Raw genomic sequence first — 23,183 nt, forward strand, 5'->3', positions numbered from 1 at the left:
GTGAATGAACTATGTTACTTTTATTATTATTACTTTTGATGGTGATTATAAAAATTAATAAATAAATAAATATGAAGGTTAATTTGTAAATAAAAAATAAAAATATTTTTAACAGTGTTTATATTTTGTTTGTTCGAGGTTATTTTACAAATGTTTGTACAAGTTTCATCGCAACACTTAGTGATAATTTCATTCGGTGATAACTGCGATTTATTAATCAGACTGACGGTTGAACCGCACAATAACGTGAAAGCACTAAATTATATATTAAACGTAATAAACGCGGATAAACACATATCGAATTGTCAAAGATGAGTTATTACTCAAACGTGCAGGTACGAGACATGAGTTGTCACTGAATACAGTAGTATGTCGATGTAGCCGAGGCATCATAAGTGGACATTATATTCAGGCTTTGGTGATTTTGTGCATTACAATTTATTATAAAATTACGTCTACAAATATAAAACTCGAGTATATCGTGCAACTAAGGCTAAAAAAATTCTATCACCATAGCCTTCACATTTATACAATTTAAGTAAATAATATGCGTACAATATCCTTAAATTTTCTCAAAATATTAAAACTGATTGACGTGAGACCTGTAACGAGTGATTCTTATTTGTATTATAGACTTTTCGCTATACATATAATATTTTTTAAGTTAAATGAGGTTTTGCGTTTACAATTAACATAAGTTGGCATCGAAAAGGAAGTCGAATCTCAATATAAGACTTAAGCCTACAACAAATTTACAATACGTAACAATTTACTACATTATTATAATATAATATCATAATTCATACTTAATATTAAAGCTTGTTTTATTTTCGCTTAGGAAACGGTTAAATTAATTTGACCATATAGAAAAATATAATTATATAAAATATAATTATATTATATACCATATAGAAAATAAACGCCAATTGAAAAACAGTATAACGTAAAATAATATAACTTGGTTACTTGCGAAGTCGGCCCCGGCTGTCACTTGTTTGACGTTCGAAATGGCGTTCATTGGTTTACTATAGTTCATACAAAAATACACATCTATAAGCGAGTCGCTACTAACGTTTAAAATACATTTTCATCAGAGAACTCGGATCAGGTGTCGATTTCACATCACAATAAAGAAATAATCGAGTTTGTTACATTAACATTGCAGAAGATCGATAGAAAAATAAAGAGTAATCATTTTTTAATATTTAATCTATATTTTAACTATAAATATACTCTCAATCTATATTTAATATGTAGAAATATTAGTTGTTAGGGACACGATACACATTTTATTGTAACATCCTTAGTCGCCTTTAGAACAAGACCACAAGTTCTATCTGGGCGCCCGTGTAAGTGTTAAGTCATCCTATGCTAATCGTTTATATATTATTTGCTTCAAACGCACGTCGGTTGCATAACGATATATAACAACAATGGAAGAATCAATATAAGAAGACTCGTTTTACTAAAATTTAAAAACAAAATATACACCCGATGCAAGTATTATCCAACGTCACCGCCACACGTGGGACCCATATACGAACCGGTCCGCTCCAGCGGCGTCATCCTCACAGAGGAGAAGGGATACGGACAGGCATCCATCGGCAAAAGGGACGACGGAATCGGAACAACGTGCAAACTTCGACGTTCCCCATAAATAAATCATCAAAATGGACACGAAATGCACAACGGAGGGGAAGATACATCGGAATGCATTCGGAGGCGCGCATCCGGCACCCCACACGTACGGGACCGTACTCGCATCGAACTTACAAGCGGGGGCTCAACGGGTAGGCAAGAGGGGGCGCGCGGGGCCCGTCAGTGCGGCGTGTCGCGCGCGGCGCTCCAGCGGTCGCACTCGATGCCGGAGTCGGGCGAGCGGCCGCAGCGGGCGCACGCGCGCGCCGCGCAGCCGCACGCCGCGCCGCCCGCGCCGGCCGCGCCCAGCGCCTGCAGCACCTGCCCAACACACGCGCCGTTACGGGGGTTCGGGCGGCGCCGTCACAGCGCGGCGCGGGGCACGCGCGGCGCGGGGCGCACCTTGGCCAGGCTGGCGCTGTGCTCGTGCAGCCCCAGGTCGCGCTCGAACGAGTGCAGCTGCCGCATGAAGTGGAAGTTGGGCGCGATGTCCGTCTTGCGGCTGCGCACGAGCTCGAAGGCGTCGCGCAGGCACAGGCGGTGGCGCTGCATGAGGTAGGCCAGCGTCACGGTCACGGAGCGCGACACGCCGGCCACGCAGTGCACCAGCACGCCGCAGCGCGCCGACATCGCCTCCTCTGCGAAACGACGCTTCTTTAGTATTGTTCTCGGCGAGATGCTAATTTTATTACTGTCGGTAGATGTTGATCGTGGTAGCCGTAGACGTGGTGGTATCTCATCCGACTCATAATAACTGACAGTTCGGTTAAGATCACCACTGTGGATAATCCACTGCCCCAACTCGGTATATCACGCAAAACATTAATTTTGTTGTCTACAGTATACCTAAATAGTAAAGCATATTTTTGCTATAGTGTTAATTGTATGTACTCTAGAAGATCCTAACCTATAAACCGTATGGCTTGCGGGAAATGCACGGCGAGGTTCTGACTCCAGTGGTCAGCGATTGGGATCTTCAAGTAGTTGATGCCGCAGCCCTCCGCCTCGAACGTGTTCGGCAGATCCGGCGTCACGTTCAACACGTACTGCGAACATTGAATCATATATATTAAAAAAATTTTCATTATCTAAATTTAAATTAAATCGCTTTTATACGATCAATATTCGTTACCATATCAGCGCACTGAACAACTCTTGCATTGGTATGATGAAGAAAGATTATTTCTGATCATTATGAGATACCTTCTTAATAAAATAATGATATGTATGTACATTTTTTTTATTAATTACAAAATGTTGAAACAGTCCGGACTAATACCTTAATATTGTGCCTGGCGAGAGCGTTGCAGTCCTCGCTGTTGGTGGAGTTGCCGAGGTAGAGGTTGGGCAGTATCTCGATGGGGAAGTCTTGGTGCACGTGTGTGTGTGCGTCCTCGCACTCCGACGACGAGCCCGACGACAGCGCGTCGTCGCAGCCGGAGCCGGATATGCGGAGCGAACTGGAAACACAACGCGATAGCAATGTCATATTAAACCAGCAATATATGGTTGAGATATTTATTTACATCGGCAGTGATTAATATTTTATTTATTTTCGTAATTTGCTCAAGTCTGCCTCCAAGGTTGATGTTTAGAATGTTCCATTCTTTCTGGAATCGAAAAGGCATAATGCCAGCACTCTGACGATTGTAGTAATGACTAATAGTATTTGTCTATGACTTTAAAAAGTAAATGATAGACCTTTGACGTTCGAAGGACAAGGTGGAAAACCAGATAAATATGCCAGCAATTTTCTTCTACATTTGATATTTAACAGCGCTTCATAAATTTAAAAAATGTGTTATTTGTCCCGTCATTTGTTCATGTTTGCATCTTCAACTGATATTTAGATTCCTTATAAATACGAAGCGAAAACAATAAAGCACACATCCACATATTAAAATAATAAATATAATATAATAATAAAAAAAGGCATATATTATTCTGCGCGAGCGAACTTGTTATAATAATAATTAATCAATCAGTACAATCACATATAAAGTATACGTCACAATCATAATTTTCTCAAGAGGTTGGTAGTCTATAAATAATCAAAACAGTAATTAAACCCTTTTACGCTCTGATAAAATACATAAGAACCATGAGAAATGAAAAGAAGTAATTACAATACGACCCAAAAATACTATTAAACGTCCAAACACTTCATTAAATTCTCAGCTAACCAATACTGGGTTTGGTGAAATAATGAAAAAAGTTATAAGTACCATAAAAGGACGGTTCGAAAGGTGTAAGAACCTTCTTAAATAAGTATATTTTGATTTATTTTGTTAATTATTACTTCAATTTTTAATCGAAAATATTATATTCGTTCATTGCAAAACCTTACTGCAACAGGTATTTAAATATACAATATAGTATTGAATTGCTAATTATATATATCATTTAAATTAAATCTATGTAAGATTAATTGTAAGTTGACGGACGCGGCCATGGAAGGCACCGCTTCCCGCTGCCGCAGCTAGATGCGGGCGGCGCGGTGCGGTGCGGCACCCGGGCACAAGCCGCATCGATCGCGGCCTGCGGGGCTGCTCAATGGGGGAGGAGGCCGGGGCTCACCATTCACCTGCCCCCGTGGATCAATGGCCGCCCACACGGTATGTCCTTACTCTACCACCCCGCCATTCCCCTCGCCACGCCGCTCGAGCCCGCGCGACGCCAACGCGTCTACACCCACGCGATACTTTCCCGGATTCGCCCTCTTAATAGTCTCCACGTCATTCAGTTTGCCTTTATTGAAAACAATCATATCGCTCAAGCACGCCACCGATGTTCGAATATATCGTAATAAATGAATGAATGGAATAAAAGAACGCCTACGATCGGTTACCAATTTGGAATTATTTTATTTTATTAAATAGGAAGCGAACGCTGTATACAATTTTTTTTCTTATTCTAGAGTCCAATCTTAAATAACTTAAATATAAAACTGCACACCTAACTTATAAGCTAACTTAACACGCATAGGAAAAAAGTAGTACATTTTCTGTAAGAAAATTTAAAAAAGAAAAACAAGGACTAAATTACGTAAGCAAGAAAAAAAGAAGAAAACATCATTATAAAAATTGTCAATTACATTAATTAATGTAAATAATCAAATTTATGAACGTACTACATACATATAATGAGGGGAAAATGAGTATTGTCTTGCATCTTAGAATTAAATAAATGAGAGACAACGCCAAGTGTTTAGATAATTTTTCATTTGTCTTTTAAAGCCTAAAGTAGATTGTTGAAAAATATCTAGGCTAGCTTTTTGAAAATATTATTATACGCGATAACCATTCTGTTAATAGGTGCAGCCCTGCCCAGGTTACTTTTTGAAAATCGTTGACTAAAGCTTTGCTTATTTTTAATGAAACTTCTAGTGTTATACTTTTGTACTGCCAATTTTATCCAGCTCAACAAATTTAAACATATTTTCTTATAATATTTATATGTTCAAAATACATCTAATAAATCAAGTAGGTACTCAATACGACATATTTATTCCATGTATAGTAGTATGTATATAAATGTGATGAAAATATTATACGTATATGTAGCGTTAAGTTTGTCAAACAATACTAGACTGTTACTAAAGAATCTTACAATTTTATTTTTGTTATATTACGAATATTTAAATAACAATGGAGTCGTCGTCAGTAATGATTATTTAATAAAATGTTATTCGCCAGTTTGTAGGCAGTAACGAACTAGGCATATGGTAGCGTCAAAGGCACTCGCGTAGGCCGAGCGTGGGCGAGCCTCGACACGTCCATTCAGGGGAGCTCGCCCACGCGCCACGCCATTCTGATCTGATAATGACAACAAAACTATTTCGTTCGATTTTAATGTGGGTGTACGGACAAATTTTATCACGAGCCCACCTGTTTATTTTCCAAAGACCATTTGTATTTCATTAAGGATTCTCTTCGTTTGTATTCTTTAATTTCATATTAATATCAAAGCGTACACATCAGTAACCGATAATTTTTGAGTAACGTGTCGTCAACGAGTCACATGTTTGGACTTTTGACAGTTTGGAAGTCGCTTGTATATACAAGCGACTTACTAAACTTTTTTATATGGACGCTTTTGTATTACGCTTCGTCAACCAATCTACCATCCATAAGCACCAATAGATTCTTGAATGTACTGGCCGAATATCAATCAGTTATCGTGAAAACTTAAACTAACGTTATAGTAATAGTAAACTTTAACAAATAATATAATGAATATAGAAATTATGAATAAATATATTTAAGCATTTATATATTACACACATATATATAAATTCATTTATTATTATTATATATGTATTGTATGTAAAAAAGACCCCCAGTAAATTTAATTTACCAATTCAAGTATAGTTCGGTATTAGTAAGTATACTTCATATGGACGATAGAAAATTATTGTAACAATTTTTTCCGTATTACATAATTAAAATGTTTTCAATGAACATTTTTGCAACATCAATTAGACATATTACAGATAGCTAGCGAAAGTATATTTTTTACGTTTTTTACGCTTAATTTTTTATAAATAATAAAATATCAAAAAAAAAAAAACCATTGATACTCAAGTGCCGTTGAGGCCGGTTTTAATTACTTTATTTAACAATACGTAGTGTCTATAGATGGTGATACTTATTTAAAGAGTAATTCGTATAATATACTATCAAGTCATGTATAACATAGGCATTGTGTAATAAAATGATGCCTACTTCATACGAATCCAATTTGTATTTGAATGGAGGCGAGCGCGGGGCCACCGGAAGCCGTGACACGGCCGGTCGCGTTATTAATGAACGAGCTCTACATAAGCGTCGGTACCATGTATAAAGCAGCCGAGAATGGAATACGTGTGAAACGATCGCAGTGTGTGCGAGTTAGAAATCGTTATAGCGAGCCGGTTAATAGTGTGTAGATTACAGAGCGGGTGCGTGTGGGCGTGCTGTTTCGTGCGGTGCGCCGGCGCACAGGAATGCGGACCGCCGACCCGCCCGCAGCCAATGACCGCCTGCAAGGGACGCTTTTTTAATGCCTTGCTTACTAGTTCTCATCCTGCCAGGATTAACGAGCTAGGCTGTCCGAACAAAGACCTTTACCGTCTGTGTTCTGAATTAATTCTAAAAGACTTTCGCGAACAACTATTATAACTGAGTTTTCGCGCATTTTATATAATAATACGTATATATTTCCGTTAATAATCATATTTATCTAGTTTGTATTTCAAATATTAATTTCATTAAAAACAATGTTTTAAGAATTATGATATAAATCATTCAACCAAGAAAAATTAAAACATTCGCACGAAACGAATCTTCTGTTGTTTTATAACTAACTGGTTACACTCAAAGTTTTTATACTAGTCTTGCAACTATTGAATGAAACGGCCTTGAAGTAATTCGACCGCTCAATGAAAAACAACGGACAGCGTTCGTTAAGTGATCAATGACTTGAAAACAAAGTATACCGTGGTCTCTGGCTGCGCTTTACAATTTTACTTATATTAAAGTTCATTCGTAGTTTTCATTTTTTAAAAACTCATAACCATCACCTACATGATTATAGCAATTTTTTGATGACGTCATGTAAATAAATAAATATGAATCTTTTAATTTTCACTAACATCTCACACTGTTAATTTTAACGGACTGTCCTAATGAAGTAAAACCAAATAATGTAAATTTGTATACCTATACATATAATAGCATTCCCTAACTATAGCCTATTCCAACCACAAGCGGACAAATAAACAAGTTTGACACCGAATTGACGCGATATCATTGGTCGAGATCTTCAATAAACTACAATATTCGTTATGGATACGTGAAAAAATGGCGTTTTGATTGTCGATGAAATTGTTATCGGAACTTTGAAATAAAAATTAAAGTTAATATAAGTAGTTAAGTTGAATGTTATATAATAAATGTACATATATTAATCAAGATCTGTTTATGATGTATAATAAAGCAAGCGAAGGTATTATTAGCAAATCACATGTTTATTTTTTTTCCTTACAGTAACAGCCTTTTAATGTCCCACTGCTGGGCCAAGGCCCCCTCTCCATTTTGAGGAGAAGGTTTGGAGCTTATTCCACCACACTGCTCCTATGCGGGTTGGTAGAATACACATGTGGCAGAATTTCAATGAAATTAGACACATGCAGGTTTCCTCGCGATGTTTTCCTTCACCGTAAAGCACGAGATGAATTATAATCACAAATTAAGCACATGAAAATTCAGTGGTGCTTGCCCGGATTTGAACCCACGATCATCGGTTAAGATTCACGCGTTCTTACCACTGGGCCATCTCTATCTATTATTTATTTTATTAAGTGTAATAACCAATATAAAAGATAAAACAAATTAAGTTTAATTTATTAATATATTATAAGTAACACCGGTGTTACAAGTAAGATTTGCGCCCATAGGGATCCGTAGCACGAGGATGTCAAAAAAATATTCAGGTAGTCAATTATAAGTTTTGAGTAGTATGTCACAGAAACTGTAAGTTATTCAATGTCATTAGGTGTTTTACAATTATTGTTTATGCGAATTAATTTAGATTTTTACACGCTAATAACAGTCCGTGAATGTCCCACTGCTGGGCTAAGGCCTACTCTCTCTTTTTTTGCAGCCGAGATGGCCCAGTGGTAAAACGCATGAATCTTAACCGATGACCGATGAAACCCGGGCAAGCACCACTGAATTTTACACGCTAACATTAATTTAATTTGATTTTAACAAATAGGTATGAAACCAACTTTAGACAGACGATTTATTTAAAACTATTTCTAACTACTACGCTAAAAAGGTTTGCCCCTCTCCCGTGCAACGTAACCAATGTCCTTTTCTGTACCCCTAACAACGTGTATGCAAGAGTAATTTAATACATGAAAGCGTAACAAACATATAAGCAAACACACTTTCGCGTTTATAATATTTGTTGATATTAACGTATCGATTTGAAATTTTGTCTCGTATGTTAGTCGCTTGTCAATACAATAATTTGGTAGCATCGAGTTTATGTAATAAGTGTAACTACAGGCACAAGAAATATTACGTTTTAGTTCCCAAGGTTGGTATAAAAATGGTTAGTATTTCTTACTCATTTGCGCGTTCGCCTTCTTATTTTATCTTGGTGGATAGTATAGTGGATATATTTAAACCTGATTAAAAAAACTAAATATGTTTGTACGCGCAGGATATTTAGTGGATATTTTTTTTAAGGCAATTAATGATAATATTTTTAAAAAAAAAACGCAAGTCATATCACCTATGCAAACAAATAACAAGAACACGTCACGTCTGAATGACTTACGTTTACCAGATAATTTATTGATAAAAGATTCATTAGCGTATTTAAATAGTCTTAAAATTTAATGCTATGATTGATTATAACTGATTGTAAGAATGTTTTGTTTGTTTATCACTGATGATTTCTTTTTGTGAAACGACTTGCTGAATGTTTGACAATTGTCTGTAGTAATTATTTATAAGCTTCGTTGAACTAGCTGCTAACGAAATGGTTGCAGTTCTTGATAATCTCATTCTCGTGCCTGGGGGAAAGCATGTAAAACCATGGATCCTGCTTGCTTCCCATCATGTAAACAAGGGTATGTAGATATGTAAATAAGGGTGCACCTGTGTTTGGGCACTCACTTCACCACATTTCCAACGCAAATGGCCTCTCTCTATCCAATATAAAGGCTGCTGAAGCCAAAAACGGTCAAAAATATTTTTTATTTATTTATAAAAATGAATTTGCTACTTATAAACATGTATAATATAACTTCCGTTGGTACATAATACATTAATTATTAAAATTGAGACTGATTCACGTAAATGTGCGCGACTACGTATATTTAGACATCACGCAAAATTTTATTTAAAAGATGACGAATCAGTTGAATCACTTGTGGACGAGTTGTGTATTGGTTTAATAAATGAGTGTGGATATGAGATGAGACGTGTCCGTGGCCGTGATGAGACGAATTCGTGAATGGAGTCACGAGAACGCTTCTTGCTGACGTCAGGCGCCTTCGTGACGTCAAGTCGATAACCTCCAATGTATACTAGGATGCTGGGCTTACTCTTTTAGAGCAGCGAAGGAGAAAGTATATCAATATTTTTCTACTTTACCATTAAAAGATTCTCTCAATTATCTTCTTTGTTATTATTAAGAATATCACGCCAAAGTACAAGTCAGATTAAGCGGTTTGTTAAATTAGACAACTGCAGAGCTATTCTATAAGAACTCACTTCATTTGTGGTTATACACTATTTTCTTTTGATGCGTGTATTCTTGAAATGTAATATATTATTACATGGTCAATGTCGCATTTCACGACCGATATCTGCGGTGAGTTTCGAGTTCTTACAGAATAGCCCTACTGGTGTATATGATGGTGAAATAGAAAATTTTGGATTATGAGAATATTAGTTGAATTAACTCTTTAGACATTGAAACTGTACAGTAACAGCCTGGGAATGTCCCACTGCTGGGCTTAGGCCTCCTCTCCTTTTTTTGAGGAGAAGGTTTGGAGCTTATTCCACCACGCTGCTCCAATGCGGGTAAGTGGAATACACATGTGGCAGAATTTCAGTGAAATTTGACACATGCAGGTTTCTTCACGATGTTTTCCTTCACTGCACGTAAGCACGAGATGAATTATAAACACAAATTAAGCACATGAAAATTCAGTGGTACTTGACCGGGTTTGAACCCACGATCGACCCACTGGGCCATCTCGGCTCTCCTGAAACTGTAACTAGATTTCATTCGGGAGGTTTTTTCAAAATTACGCATTTACAATGTATTAGGTTTTACGCTTTCATTATATAGTATTTATTGGGTACATACAATCTTATTTTCAAAATCGCAAGCAGACAAATTCATCTCAATGGAAACTGCGTAGAAGATATTATAGTGCACTGACTTATGCTCGAAAGCACAGGTGCACTCTCTATTCGCGCACTTTCTTAATCCGATCCGACATCCGGACGGAAATCAGATACTACCGGAGCGTGATCAGACGCAGGACCAACGACTTAGCATGCTTGCCGAGGCACGGTAGTGTTACTGCCAGTTTCCTGACAACGTATCCACGCGTAGTTTTACTTAAAACGCAGCAGTTTATCAAAAATAAACAGACAAATTGAAAATGAAAAAATAAAAAATCTTAAAGAAAATGCTTTGGATTCCAAAGAAAAACAATATAAAATTTACTAGATACAAATCCTAAGCGTTTCTTTTCAAGTTTAAATTTATTCACATTATAAAATATTGTAATTTTAAATCGGTGAGTAATAATTTAAATAACAATATTATATTGTTATTGACGTAAGGATTCTTTATTAGGTGAACGCCCAAGGACCGTAAATATTTTAAGATCAAGATATCTCCAGCTAGATCTAACAAAACCAATAGTGAAACCAAAATATTTACAAATATTGTTTTACGTGTTTTTTTTTCCTTCAATTTTTTATTAATTTATATTATATTAATATATATTAACTGAAAAAGTATTTATATTTAATTTAATTGCAAGAAAACTAAAATTTAAAATGATGCCTTTATTCATGTTATCTCTGATGTTTTTATATAAACTGTCGCTAGTATGAGCGAATACTCAATTTTTACACCATGTATTCTATTTATAGGCCTAAAAACGATGTTATTAAAGGGAAACTCGTAGGCGGAAAACGGCTCAAAGGCAGAAAACAGAATAAAGACGTTCTTTTTTCGGACGAATACAATAGAGGCAAGAAAGGAGTTTTGTTAAGTCGGATGACGTCATACGCAACTAGAGCATTGTCAGAAACTAGCGATTGTTACGTTTACAGCGACGTATCACGAGTCGTTCATGAGCTGAATGTAAGCACGGTTTTGCGTCGACAAGCAAAATATAGTGAACGGTTCCGTGTGCACGGGCGATGTATGAATGGCGCGAACGCCATTGAAGGCGCAACTTGCGTTTCTCTAATGCAATACACAACACACTTCGCTAACCGCACACACCTACATCAACGAGTCGGTGTGTCGGTGTGGCGGCGCAGGCACGAATGTTAAATGAATGAGTTCATTAACCATTTTTTAATTTTATTGCTTATCAATGTGTGCGTTTTGCCATCATCATCGTGTGCGCGTGAAACTCCTTACAGGTTTATACTGTTTTTATCAATTAAATACTAAGTATAAATTTAGTAAGTTTCAGTTACTATAAATATTTTTAAATTAGTACATAAAAACTGCAAGTAAAATTTAATAAATTTACGTTGATATTTATTCGTTTTATTTGAGAAATTATTGACGAAACTACAAAAGACTAATCGATGTTAGTATTAGTTTTATTGTGATAAAAAAACGTAATGGTTTGTCTATGACATACTTCGTTCTCTATTAATTGAACGAAGTAACGAAACAAATTATATTGTATTTGTGAATGAACTGTTTAACATTGACAAGCTATTATAGAATCGCTGGGTAACCTTCAACGGTCGTACTTATACGATGTGTGGGACAATTAGACTGAACGATATAATTCAATGCTTTTAACTAAATATAATTCAATTTTATTGACTACGACTAATGACCTTCGATTTTATACAGAATTTTAGCGTTTATTTACACAACGCCCACTATGATGTGCTTCAATGAAACGTATTTAAAAGATAAACTTTATATTAAGATGTTTTAGAGAACAGTTGATTCGTTCAGCGAAGCGAAGTGCGAGTGCCATGTACTTCCTAACATGGTACTTATTATAAGTTGTATATAGAATGCGATTAATATACAGCCGGTAAGGGCGTATCTTGTGAAACTAGCATCTGCATCCCGTCGGCATGGGATAGGTTGGCTCGTCGAACGACTTTTTCTATAACGATAAATTGTTATCGAGGAAAAAGTCTCACGCGCATGAAATCGGATTCCCACGCGTGCTGGTTTTTCTCATTATTAGATTCCAATCAAACTCGCTGCGTAATATTGCAGAGTGCGTTGCTAATGCTGTATTTACTGTAGGCAGTTGTATCAATCAATTTTGTTTCACATAATAAACTACTAAGCCAGTAACTATGTGGTTAGAAGACGAGAATCTTAACCGATGATTGATGAAACCCGTCAAACTGATCGAGCTGAAACCCGGACAAACAACACTGAACTTTTATGCACTTTATGTGATTATAATTTATCTCGGTGGTGAAATGAAACATCGTGAAAATTGACCCAGGAGGCTGTAGAAACAGTCTCCTGGGTCATTTTTCAGATCGAGTTAAAAGTTATATTACGCAGTAAATTTAAAGAAAATAAAAATATTATAGTGGCTGGTAAATACCTGTCTAATGTGGGTACCATCTACTCATAAGTTATTTTACCATCAATTCCGTTTCGACGTTTAGTGGTCCGGTATAATTGAATACATAAAATAAGGGACATTGGCTATGATTAGAGTCGCAGTGAGTAGGGACGGTGTAAGCAATGGACATCATTAGTGTTTCTCACAGTGCCGATGCCTATGTGGTGGTCTGGTGAACAAATTACTTGTAACTAGTGACAATGATATTTTCTTGATCGATTTCGGCCACGGTGGCCAATCTCAAGAGACTAGCCAACTGCACAGAACATATTACAATGCACAATTCTGCGCAAACACAGATGCATTCTCTATTCCCTCACTCTCATAATCCGATAGGACCTCGGACTCTGCGGCCATATATTTAGCTATTCGACCAACGAAGCAGTCGAGTCAAGGTTAATATAAAATTATTGTACGTAGTTATGACATTGATAGAATCAGTTTCAAAATCAAAATGATTTATTTAATATTGAAGCATTACACTTGCTTATTCAAACCAGAAACTACCACTGGTTTGGAAAAGAAACACCCAGCCCTGAGAAGAACCGGCGAAAGAATCTCAGCGGGTGACTCGGTTTGGAAGTGTCGTACAATCTATGATTTCGATCTGTCTTACCGTAGTCCCATAAGCGGCAGATGCGGCACGTGCTGCGCGTTGGCCTCGTTGCACCACTCGGGATAAGCGCGTCGGAACTCCGCGAAGTCTCCTGGCGAAAACACAATAGGCCTTTGTCAAGTTATATAATTGACAAACAAATGTATACCATTAAATATTTTTGGGTAAAATAGTCAACGTTCCATTCGTTATATATTCGGATATATTGGATCCTGATGCTGGCCACGATGTGAATTTATGGTAAAACATAAACTACAACTAAACTACAAATCAGAATGTCTTTTAGGCAACAAGTATCAGAGATAAGTTTAAAAGTAAAGGTATAGGTACTAGAAAAGTTCTCCATGAAGAAATACCACATACATTATAAATATATATTATACAAATATGTGCCAACTTTCATCGCAAACAATGTTGAGGACTATTAATCTAAAATATATAAATCAACGTCCATTTCTATATACATATATTGGATATACGTACGTACCACATAAAGCTGTGTACGTATTCTAAAGCTATGAATATCTAAAATCTCTTTTCATGCACTGGTACGGAGGAAGTCGAATAATCATAAGGGGCCGATAATGTGGTTTGAAATCTAAGCACGTATAAATTAATAACCGATTGTGTTCCGAGAGACGTTTTAAAGCGCGTCCAGTGTTCCGAGCCAGCTTTAGCCGACATTTCCTGCGCGCCTGCCGACAGTTTCCTGCCGTCAGCCAATCCCATTGTCATGGTAATGCTGCTCGCTCCCATTACGCTCATCATATTTGCAAAACAATCTACATATATCTAAACTTTATATTTACATATTATACTTTATTAATGTACTCCAACTTTATAAATAGAAAATGTTTGCAAGTACTTTTTATGATAAGATAAATAAAAGATTCGATCTTTACGGTAGATATGAAATTTGAGATAAACTAACGAAATCGTGAATAATTATGGAAAGTGAAAACACAAAAAGTTTCAACAGTCATCCAGTGCAGGGCGGCTCGCCATGAATAAAGAATTATGTAAAAAATTGGGCCGAGGCAGTGTTGCAGATCGGCCACAGCACGCAGCCGCGCGACATCGCCGGCGGCCGCGGAACGGGGGTGGCGCGGGTGGCGGGCGGGCGCCGGCGGAGGGCGGGGTGTCCGCATCGATCCGATGAGTCATCGCGGCCCATTCATCCGCCGCTCTCAATGAACGCCGTAGACCCCCTCCCCGTCCCACCCTCGCACGTCTCATTGCCAGCCCCCACGTTTATCCTTGGTACCAAATACTCTATAACATTCGCCCCTCGTCGACTGAATCAAATCCCTTAAACCGTTACACCCACGTAAAGAAAACGTTATCATTTAACCAGCCGAGAGGTTTACGTAAACACCCACGTTTTGTTATTTTGGTACATCATTAAAATGTATATAATATAAATCGTCGAGCAAAAAGTTGAGTAGCTACTAAATAAAGTTTTTTGTTTATTATGATACGTACGTAATTATTTATACATTTTTATATGAATACTAGGTTATTTAGGAAGTGTTATAAATAAATATATTGTTTTGAGAATTTTTTTAATATCTTTCATCAAATTATATGATATCTGGCGGCCTTTTTTATAGAGTAGGAAGACGGACGAGCAAATGGGCCACCTGATGGTAAGTGGTCACCAACGCCCATAGACTTTAGAGCATTGTAAGAAATGTTAACCATCGCTTATATCACTAATGCGCCACCAACCTTGGGAACTAAGATGTTATGTTGCTTGTGCCTGTAATTACACTGACTCACTCACCCTTCAAACCGGAACACAACAATACCAAATACTGCTGTTTTGCGGTAGAATATCTGATGAGTGGGTGGTACCTACCCAGACGAGCTTGCACAAAGCTCTACCACCAGTATGGTGTCTCTTGATGATGTATCAAAATATTAGTATCAGTTAACCGCTTAACGTATTTAGTAGTCAAGATAAAAATTATCACCGGGTCGGAAAAGAATACTGGTCTGGACAGACCTGAGATGAACCGGTGAACGACTATTGCTTTTTTTTGTTTCATTTTTCTTTAATATGAAATATATGAATATGGAACTTAATATGAAATATTCCAGAGTTAATTTTTACATTATTAAAATCTATCTTATCTTTAATGTAGAAACTTTTCGAAAACCAACGTAGATTTTTATTCTAACGCAGCATCCGAGGTTTACTTTTAGCAGTATTGAAAATATATTTTATTATTAACATATGAAAATATTCTAAAAACAAGAGCGATTCGCATAACGCATATCTGATACATCTAAAAACAACGGAAACTCTGAATACACAGTTGACATAACACGACTATAATTGCTATTGGGATGGGGTGTTACAACGCGGGCTGAGAAGCGGCGGGCGAGCGGGTTGCGTGGGAGGCAGGTGCGAGCCTTGGTCGGCGTCCTCCGCACTACCGACAACCTTGTGCTACACACTACTAGCTACAAGGATGAATACTAAATACGAAGATTTTCATTATTATTAACTTTTAAGACAAATCCACGCTTATTTAAAAATAAAATCTAATTGATAACAATTAAATTAAATTCATAAAAAAATATAAATTTTAACCTCAACTGTTTACAATAATATCATGTTGTATGGCTTTCATGTTATCTCAATGAATAAATAAATGTTTTTACAAAAATTAACATTTCGAAAATCCTTTCATCGTATTACTATTTTAAAGGTTGATAATTCATCACTGAGTACGAACCAGTATTCAAGAACTCAAGGTGGATGTCCAAACTGAACCATAGATTGTCTGGGATACATTTCTTTTTAGCAATAAGACCGCCTGTTTGTAAAACTGTCTAGAGACTATATTTTTGTAAAATCATTACTTTGGTGAACAATAAATGATTACTATTATTATTAATATTAACTACAAATTTTCAATAAAACAATTATACAGACATATATTTATATAAATAATATCCTGGGACATTTTTCACACACGGCCATCTGATCTCAAATTAAGCTTGTACAGAGCTTGTGCTATGGAAACCAGACAATTGATATACTACATATACTACTTTTTCTTTTGTAAATACATACTTATATAGATAATTACACCCACACTCAGGACAAACAGACATGTTCATGCACACAAATGTCTGTCCTGGGTGGGAATCGAACCCACAACCTTCGGCGTGAAAGGCAAGTGTTCTACCAACCACGCCAACCGGCTCGTCAAATACTAATTCAATGTATCAATATAAATTATATATAATCAGCAGCATGATAATGTCCTTCGCCTGGATCAATGCCTCTTCCCCATTTGAAGAAGATGGTTTGGAATTTATTTTACCACGTTGCTCCAATCACGACAGTGATTACACACATATGGTGTGAAAATCCGTTTAGGTAGGAATCACCCTTTCATCATAGATTCTACCGCTAAACAGTAATACTTAGTATTGTTATGTTCCTGTTTGAAGGGAGAGTGAGCCAGTGTAACTTCTGGCAAACGGACATAACTTGGACTGGATCTTAGTTCCCAAGATAGATAGCGCATTGGCGATGTAAGAAATGGTTAGTATACTTAATTTAAGCTATTACTAAAATAATTGTCAATAATAATTAATATTCTTGGATCAAATAAAACCTAATCATGTCATATGACAATTGGTTTCAATTTAAAGAAATAGTGGGCGAGACATTAATGCACACAGCCCGGCGACGATTGACATTATTTACTGAAAGATAGGTCAATTGTATCAAGACTATCAAATGTCCAGTTTATAGCATCTTGACATTAAAATAGTCGCTATGAATAGAATGATACATTATACATAAAAAAATCAATATATTTTAGTGCCTTTTTCTGATTTTTGTGGTCTTGTTGGTGTTTGGTTAGCATTATTTTTTTTTATTTTTTTTTTTATAGAATAGCAAGGTGGACGAGCATATGGGCCACCTGATGGTAAGTGGTCACCAAACGCCCTTAGACATTGGCATTGTAAGAAATGTCAACCATCGCTTATGCCCAATGCGCCACCAACCTTGGGAACTAAGATTTTATGTCCCTGTAATTACACTGGCTCACTCACCCTTCAAACCGGAACACAACAATATCAAGTATTGCTGTTTTGCGGTAAAATATCTGATGAGTGGGTGATACCTACCCAGACGAGCTTGCACAAAGCCCTACCACCAGTAACAATTAATTAATAAAAAACAAATTAAAAATAAGTATAAAAAAAAACACTGCAAAAAAAAACTATTTTAATGCATACACGATCGATGTTACAATTTTCGTTTAGTAAATTTATCATAAGCAAACAACAAATGAACGGTTAATGTAATATCAATATTTAACTTAGTTTCTCGGAATATGTAAGATTGACGTCATTGCATTCAATTCAACTTCTAAGAAACCAGAGTATATTAATATAGGACGTTCAACGTTCGAACAAAAATAGAGGTGTTAAAAAAAAAGGGAAAGATGATTCCTAGTTTAAATTGGCCTCGCATCGTTTTACGTATCTTCTGAGAATATATAAAACAGATTGCAGATCAATCTGAGTCATTTCTTTGCTTAGATTTCTAGAATTAGATAGATACAAATGTTTTACTTACATCTTATAATATAGTCACATTTCTTTATAGAATGATAATAAATGCTATATAATTACTTAAACGAAGAAGCTCTTTTGCCAGCGACGTTCGATTCATAGACGGTTAAACATGTGAAGCAATTAAGAAATGACTCGATTTCAAGTTAATAATGGTTGTGGCGCCGTCCGACATGAGATAATTTGCAGATAATAGTATCAACGGAACAGTCGCCGCACTGCGCCCCGACCTCGTCCTCGTCCTAACATCACTGTACAGTTAGACAAAAAGTTGATGAGAATTTACTGATAATAAAAAGAATTATAATCACAATCTGATATTATGAAACCGAGTTGACCTAGTGGTTGGAAACACGTGAATCTTAACCGAACCCGTAGCTTCAAACCACTGAATTTTCAAGTACTTATTTTGGTTTTATAATCTATAGGATTGGAAGGAAAACATCGTGAGTAAACCTGTCTGTGTCGGACTAAGGCAGCCACATGTATAACCAACCTGCTTTGGAGCAACGTAGTGGAAAGAAAAACCCTTATAAGTAGGTTGCAGTCTCTTTCTTTTTTATGTTATAATTCATCTGTGTTAAAAAACAATTAACGTTCATAAGTTTTTATTTTGTCTAATAGACTAAGGAAGTTGTTTTTTTGTTAATTTAAGGCTGATTAAAATAAAAGTGTATAAGAATTATAACGATCTATTGAGATTCACAATTAAGTAATAAAATATAATACCAAATAGTTTAACACAGTTGTTAACTCACGATCAACGTTGCGAAACGAGACTAAATAAAACTTGAATACAATACATATTGTAACGAGGACTTTATTCATGCAATTTGGTCAGTGAAGTTAAAATAAATTAGTGCATAAAAAAATTCATTGAATTAATTTTATCATGATAAAGATTTAGTTGTATTTAATTTTTTTTTTATTGTATGATGAATAAGTCGACCTAACAGACTTAATTGCAATTCCATTTGACATCATTCCAATTTCTCAAGATATCACTTCCCACTACAATTTCATTACGTATGAGCTCATTATGTCCGGTTACGAGAACCAGATGCAAGCCATTTCCTACGTTATTAAAATGAAAAGCATCCGAGACGAGATGAGCTGGCAACATCCTGTTGCTTATATGTTAGATATTTATTATACTAATGTAGCTATTATATTATTTACAAAATAATAGCTTTATATAAAATAAGACATGATATTAGTTACTGTCTACTGGTGGTAAATATATAACAGTGTAGGCCAGGTTAACCGCACACTCTTTGATTTTTTGTATTGATGGTTGTTTAAAGTTAGAAGGGCGAATGAACCAGTAATGAATCAATTTAATTACAGACACAAGGGACATAAGCATCATAGATCCAACGGTCGGGGCCGCATTAACGGTATATAGAGTGGTTTATACGGTAGAGTCTGTGTCTATGCGCGAAGATGACCACATAGTAAAAACACTGAAACCTATAGACAAACGAACATATAAATATATAAATTAGTAATTACATTCTTAATTTGAAATTAAATTGGAATTAACATTTTTGATAATATTTTAGTTGACTCAATGGAATTGGCAGGACGTGAGTGAAACAGGAACTTATTAATAAAATTGCGGCACTCTTCCGTTCGACGAAGACCGAAGCAACGCAGGCATCCGGCCGCCTTTGATCGTATGTTTATTAGTGTTAATGCTTCATTCGCGGTGCTTTCGCCAGCAACAACAAACTGAGCCTCACAACTAATCTAACGATAAGTTGATACACTGATTACAGTATATCTTTTAAATTGTTAAACACTTAAATTACTATTATAATAATTTTCACAAACAAACTAAGTAAGATTATGTCGTCGACGTATTATCTTGTTTAGTATAGTATAGTTATATTTCACTTCTCCTATCCCGGGATTCCATCATGATACTCATTCATTTAAATACCTACATATGTTCTTATACAGGTTACGGGATACATTATTGTCAAATTACATCAACAAAAGCAACAGTAGTGCCGATGTAACAAATAGACAGACTAGATACAAATACTAGAATTTCATACAACTTTACCTGAATGACATAATCGCTTTTACAGCTTAATTTTATTGACGTTAAATCCTTGACTTACAAATATAAAATAATAATGACTAGACTTTCAAGTTGTAGTAAACGATAGTAAATATGTCGTCAGCAGTTGTATTGTTGGTAATACTGTGATTCATTATTAGGTACATACAATGTATACATGCATATACGTTGTTATGCAATGACTGCGCGAGTTGGTTCATAATATTTCCATCGCATAATCATAGATACGTAATAAGCAATTATTTACTTGTATCAAGATATTCTATTATTTTATTAACCCATAAAATATACCATAGACGGAAACACAAACGAGTTCGACTTAGTCCGGCGATCATAATCTATCGTCTCGCATTGAGGAGCACAATAAGTAGCAGACTTCCTCTCCCACGTTTGGAAGAGCGGATGCCTCGACTTGCGACCTCCGGCATTACTTTTAAGACACATAATATTAATTTAACGGCCGAACGAGACATACCATACACGATTCGTTTTACTGTTAATCTCACTTATAAAATAAAAAAATAAAAATTTCGATGTTTAAGGCCAATTGCAATGTTTAATTAATCATGATAAATTTGTATTTCAATAATTCAATGTAAGCACTAAACTAAATACTTAATTGCTAATAAAATTGAAAAGGAAAGGCCAGCAAATTATTCACTGCTGGGTAAGGGTTACCTTTAAAACAGAAGGTTTGTAACCAATTTTAACATGCTCCTCTGTGGCAATTTCATTAGACACATGTAGTTTTCCTTACAATGTTTTCCTTCACGGACAAGATGAATTATAGATTATGAAATATAAACAGATTAAGCATGAGCTCTGCGATCTAAGTGATGCTTGTTCTTATTTGTTTCCAAAACTTTTGGAGTCAAAGTGAATAAAGTTGCATGTTCTATCTATTGAGCCATATTTTGCTTTTTGAGACTAGATTATAGTTCAATTATGTGGTTAATCTGGACTTAGGATACCGAACTAAGGAATAGACAATGTATTGTTTTAAATGAAATAAATAAAAATGACGCAAATAGTACCTTTAATTTTTTTTTATATAGAATAGGAAGGCGGACGAGCATATGGACCACCTGATGGTAAGTGGTCACCAAACACCCTTAGACATTGGCGTTTTGGATGTCAACCATCGCTTACATAGCCAATGCACCACCAACATTGGGAACTAAGATTTTATGTCCCTTGTGCCTGTAATTACACTGGCTCACTCACCCTTCAAACCAGAACACAACAATATCAAGTACTGCTGTTTTGCGGTAGAATATCTGATGAGTGGGTGGTACCTACCCAGACGAGCTTGCACAAACCCCTACCACCAGTAAATATGGCATTGATAAATATTCAATTGAACATATTCTAACACTTAGAACACTCTAGATTTTAAGCATAATATTAAAATTTGTATTTTGTCCATATTGTAAAGTAAAATAAATTCAAATATAATCTTAGTCATGTTTAGCTACAATTGACTTTTTTCTATTTATTAAATCCATCACATCATTTTGAATGTAAATGAATAGCAGTAACAGTATAGCACTGTTGTTGCTGTTTTTAAAGTTTACTGCTATAATATATTTACTTATTATTTCTGCCAACATTATGGTTACGTTTATAGCTAGATTTATTTATCATTAGCTTTGTACATCATTTTAATCATTCAAAAGAATACTACTTATGATATTAGATCTGACCCGTCTCTATGAGAGAATAAAAGTGATTAATACGAGAAACTAAACATATAATAATAAGTGAATGCGAAATTGTGGTATACCTTCAAGGCAGACGACCTGCACGCCATCTTGCTTCAGACGCTTCAGCAAGATACCATGCACAGAGTCGGGATCCCGCGGAGCACCATCACTGTATAACACGAAAGTACCCCGCGAACAACAGTGTGTGATTCGCGCTTTGAGTTCTTTACACTGGACAGTCGATACCAGCTCGATTTTGCCTGCAGCTAATCTCCTTAACATTATACTTGGAATGGAGAAATTCACTGCAGAACGTATATGGGATGCTGAGTATTCATTCGACCCTCGACAATCTATTAGAACAGTATCTCTTTCATCTGAGCGTAATTTTGCTAATAGCCACTCCTTAGAAACTAAGTCATAATCGCATTCTGAATCTGTAGGCATTTTGTATTCACGGTGTATTCCTCTGTTTACAAGGAATTTAAATCGCCTGTTGCACTTCTTCACTACTGCGTATAATTCACGAATAGATGGAGTTTATTAACATTATCATTGTTAAAGTCACTAAAGATACACAGGATGTTTCATATCTTCTCTTAATATAAAGATCTCATACATAAATAAACACTACACAATTTTCACGTCCATAGCGAGCGAGCTACTCTAACGTTAGACAGCGTAAGGCGCAGCAGCAAGTGCAACAACCAAGTGTTCATTTTATCATTGCATTCTGCAGGTAGTGTTGCTTGAAGTTACCAGCTCCTTAAATATAATGTCCCTATTGTACATTTAAATGCAGTTGTTATTCAATATATTTCAAAAATTATTTCTTTAAGACAAAATATAATATGACACTTCTTACAAAACATGCAATTATAGAATTACAGTCATTTGAAATTTTACTTATCCAAAATTTTAAGTAATACTATGACAAGTGTAAATATTTACCCTTACATTTTGGGGTGGTATTCGTGCACTAGCAACACTGATTCTAATAGTGTTGCTTACGATAAAATATAAACTGTCTCGATAAACCATAGAGTGACATAGACAACTTACTAACTCTAACACGAGCGGAGTTTGGTTTTTTTACAACAACACAAGTATTAACTCTAAAAAAGTTGTTTTTTGTTCTTTATAATTTTTAGATATATTCATACCTGAAAAATTTAA

The 23,183-nt window shown here is 35.8% G+C and overlaps 1 protein-coding gene across 1 annotated transcript; it reads right to left on the reverse strand.

The window, feature by feature from the left end:
• Positions 1–103: 103 nt before the first annotated feature.
• LOC126768441 (dual specificity protein phosphatase Mpk3-like) lies at positions 104–22,721 on the reverse strand. The gene is made up of 6 exons (XM_050486497.1): positions 22,088–22,721; positions 13,617–13,707; positions 2,918–3,098; positions 2,546–2,684; positions 2,041–2,276; positions 104–1,959 (listed from the first exon to the last, which is right to left on the reverse strand). The coding sequence occupies exons 1-6, from the start codon at positions 22,452–22,454 to the stop codon at positions 1,819–1,821; spliced, it is 1,155 nt and encodes a 384-aa protein (XP_050342454.1). The 5' UTR covers positions 22,455–22,721; the 3' UTR covers positions 104–1,818.
• Positions 22,722–23,183: the final 462 nt, after the last annotated feature.

Source organism: Nymphalis io, chromosome 5 (genome assembly GCF_905147045.1).
Source record: "Nymphalis io chromosome 5, ilAglIoxx1.1, whole genome shotgun sequence".
NCBI classification, from domain to species: Eukaryota; Metazoa; Arthropoda; class Insecta; order Lepidoptera; family Nymphalidae; genus Nymphalis; species Nymphalis io.